Source organism: Sesamum indicum, linkage group LG2, assembly GCF_000512975.1.
Source record: "Sesamum indicum cultivar Zhongzhi No. 13 linkage group LG2, S_indicum_v1.0, whole genome shotgun sequence".
Taxonomy (NCBI): Eukaryota; Viridiplantae; Streptophyta; class Magnoliopsida; order Lamiales; family Pedaliaceae; genus Sesamum; species Sesamum indicum.
The window spans coordinates 8766275-8768517 of NC_026146.1; the positions used below are offsets into that span (position 1 = coordinate 8766275).

The window sequence follows — 2243 nt, forward strand, 5'->3', positions numbered from 1 at the left end:
CCCAATTTCGCCACATCAAAATTAATTACATAAAAAGTATAATAAATTTGTCGTGTAATTCATTTGCAGTTCAATTAAAGTGTTCAAGGGTTATATTCTATTGATTTGAATTCGATCAAACTTGATTTAAATAAAAAAAACATCGACAAAAATGAAGTAAATAATGAGATGGCACTCAACAATAATTAAGATGAAGTGGTAATGAACACTAAATGAACTAAAAGAGGTGTTGGTAATTAATAATTATGGGATAAAATTAAAAAAGAAAAGTGTGTAGAAATACATAGGGAGAGAAAAGTCATATGGGTGCAAGTGGGATAGAACTTCTTCATCCTTTACAAGAAACAAAAACAACTAAAAATGAAGAAAGGAGTTTTACTCTTCTTCTCCACTCCTTATCCTCAACCCCAAAGAATGTATTCATCTTTTTTCTTTTTTCTTTTTCCTTTTCCCATCCTTTATCCCTTGAAATTTCAAAAAATTAAAGAAAAATAAAAAAGATTTCAAGCCCTAAAGGCCAATCAAGAAAAGAAAAAGAAAAAATTGGATAATAAATCACTTTACAGACTTGCCGTGATTGTAGCCATAGTATGATAGATACCATTTAACAAACTTTCTCAACCCGGTTTGCAAATCGGTTGTGGGTTTGTACCCGAGTTCTCTGCGGGCGGAGCTGATGTTGGCGTGTGTGAAGGGGACGTCGCCGTTGCCGGGCATTTCGATGACGTTCTTCTTTGCCTTGACTTTCAGGTGCTTTTCCAGGATTCCGACCATCATGGGCACTGTTATGGGGGAGGTGTTGCCGAGGTTGAAGATCCGGTACTGCGCCGGTCCCCGTTTCTTGCCGCCGGAACCGGTGCTCTTCTTTGCTGTGTCTAATGATGCAACGCAGCCCTTTACAATGTCGTCGATGTAGGTGAAGTCACGAGCTAAATCGACCCTGTTCTTGCCCCGGTATATCGTGATTGGTTTGCCTTGTAGAATGTTGCGGGTGAAAGAGAAATACGCCATGTCGGGTCTGCCCCAGGGTCCGTAAACCGTGAAGAATCGTAGCCCGGTGATTGACAGCCCGTAGATGTGGTTGTAGGTGTGGGTTATTTCCTCGCCCGCCTTCTTTGTTGCGGCGTATAGTGAAGCGGGTTGGTCGGTTCGATCCGATTCGGAGAAGGGAACCTTCTCGTTCAGGCCGTAGACGGAGCTGGAACTGGCCCACACAATAGCGGGTTGCGGGTCGGCGGTCTTGCATGCCTCGAGGAGGGTGACGAGGCCGGCAATATTGCTGTGCACGTAGGAGTGGGGATTCTCCATGGCGTAGCGCACGCCGGCCTGCGCCGCCAGGTGCATCACATGGGTAAAGGCGACGATCTCGAAGAGCTTGGCTAACAAGCGGGCGTCGTTGACGTCACCCTCCACGATGAACACATTGTGGGAATTGAGGAGGTGTTTGCGCGCCTTCTTCAACGACGGGTCGTAATAGTTGTTGAAATTGTCCAACCCAACCACCCCGTCTCCGCGTTTTTTGAGGGCGAGTGACACGTGGCTCCCTACAAAGCCGGCGGCGCCCGTGACAAGAACAGAAAATCCGTTTTGTCGGTGGATCTGGGCTGAGTCCCTCACCTGCTTTTCCCAATGGATGCCGCCCCAGGCGGTGGAGAAGTACTTGCTGCCGGAATCCACGAACGACTGGAAACTCAAATACGCGGCCGTCAGCGCCACCAGGAACAGAGCCCACAAGAACAACGTGCTGGTGGAGGCGAAACACCGGTGGAACTGCCGGTGCATCGAGTGCGATTTATCCTTGAACTTCCCCGGCGTGGAGGGGAGGAACAATTCTTGCTCAGCCACCGGACGCATTTCTTTCTTCCCTTCCTTCCCAATTGATTAACCAATCAAGATATCTATTTTCAACTCTCCGGCGGATTAAAGATTTATATATAAAGGAAATGAGAGAGATGAAATGTAGAAAAAAAAAAAAAAAACCACACAGGCAAGAACAGATGCAGATGGAGAATTGGATGCACCTGCTAAGGGAAAAGGAGAGACGAAGAGATGTATATATAGTCGAGGAGGAGTGGAGAAGACGCGTGAACGCGTTAAAGGACGGCCAGGATGGAAAATATTTTACGAAGAGAGAGAAAGAGAGGAGAGAGAAAGAGAGTGGAAAAGAAAAGTAAGACAAGTGAGCAATGAGTGGACAGTGGAGATTTGAATATTAATTAATTAAGCTCAGGATTTTTGGGGTT

At 45.9% G+C, this 2243-nt stretch overlaps 1 protein-coding gene across 1 annotated transcript; it reads right to left on the bottom strand.

Annotated features, from left to right (window-relative positions):
* Positions 214–2023, bottom strand: LOC105155627 (UDP-glucuronate 4-epimerase 1). The gene has a single exon (XM_011071524.2). It carries the CDS (start codon positions 1852–1854, stop codon positions 556–558), a length of 1299 nt encoding a protein of 432 aa, XP_011069826.1. The 5' UTR covers positions 1855–2023; the 3' UTR covers positions 214–555.

Bases quoted from the DNA above. Each gene is read 5' to 3' on its own strand.
- LOC105155627 (XM_011071524.2), bottom strand. From the start codon at position 1,854: ATGCGTCCGGTGGCTGAGCAAGAATTGTTCCTCCCCTCCACGCCGGGG.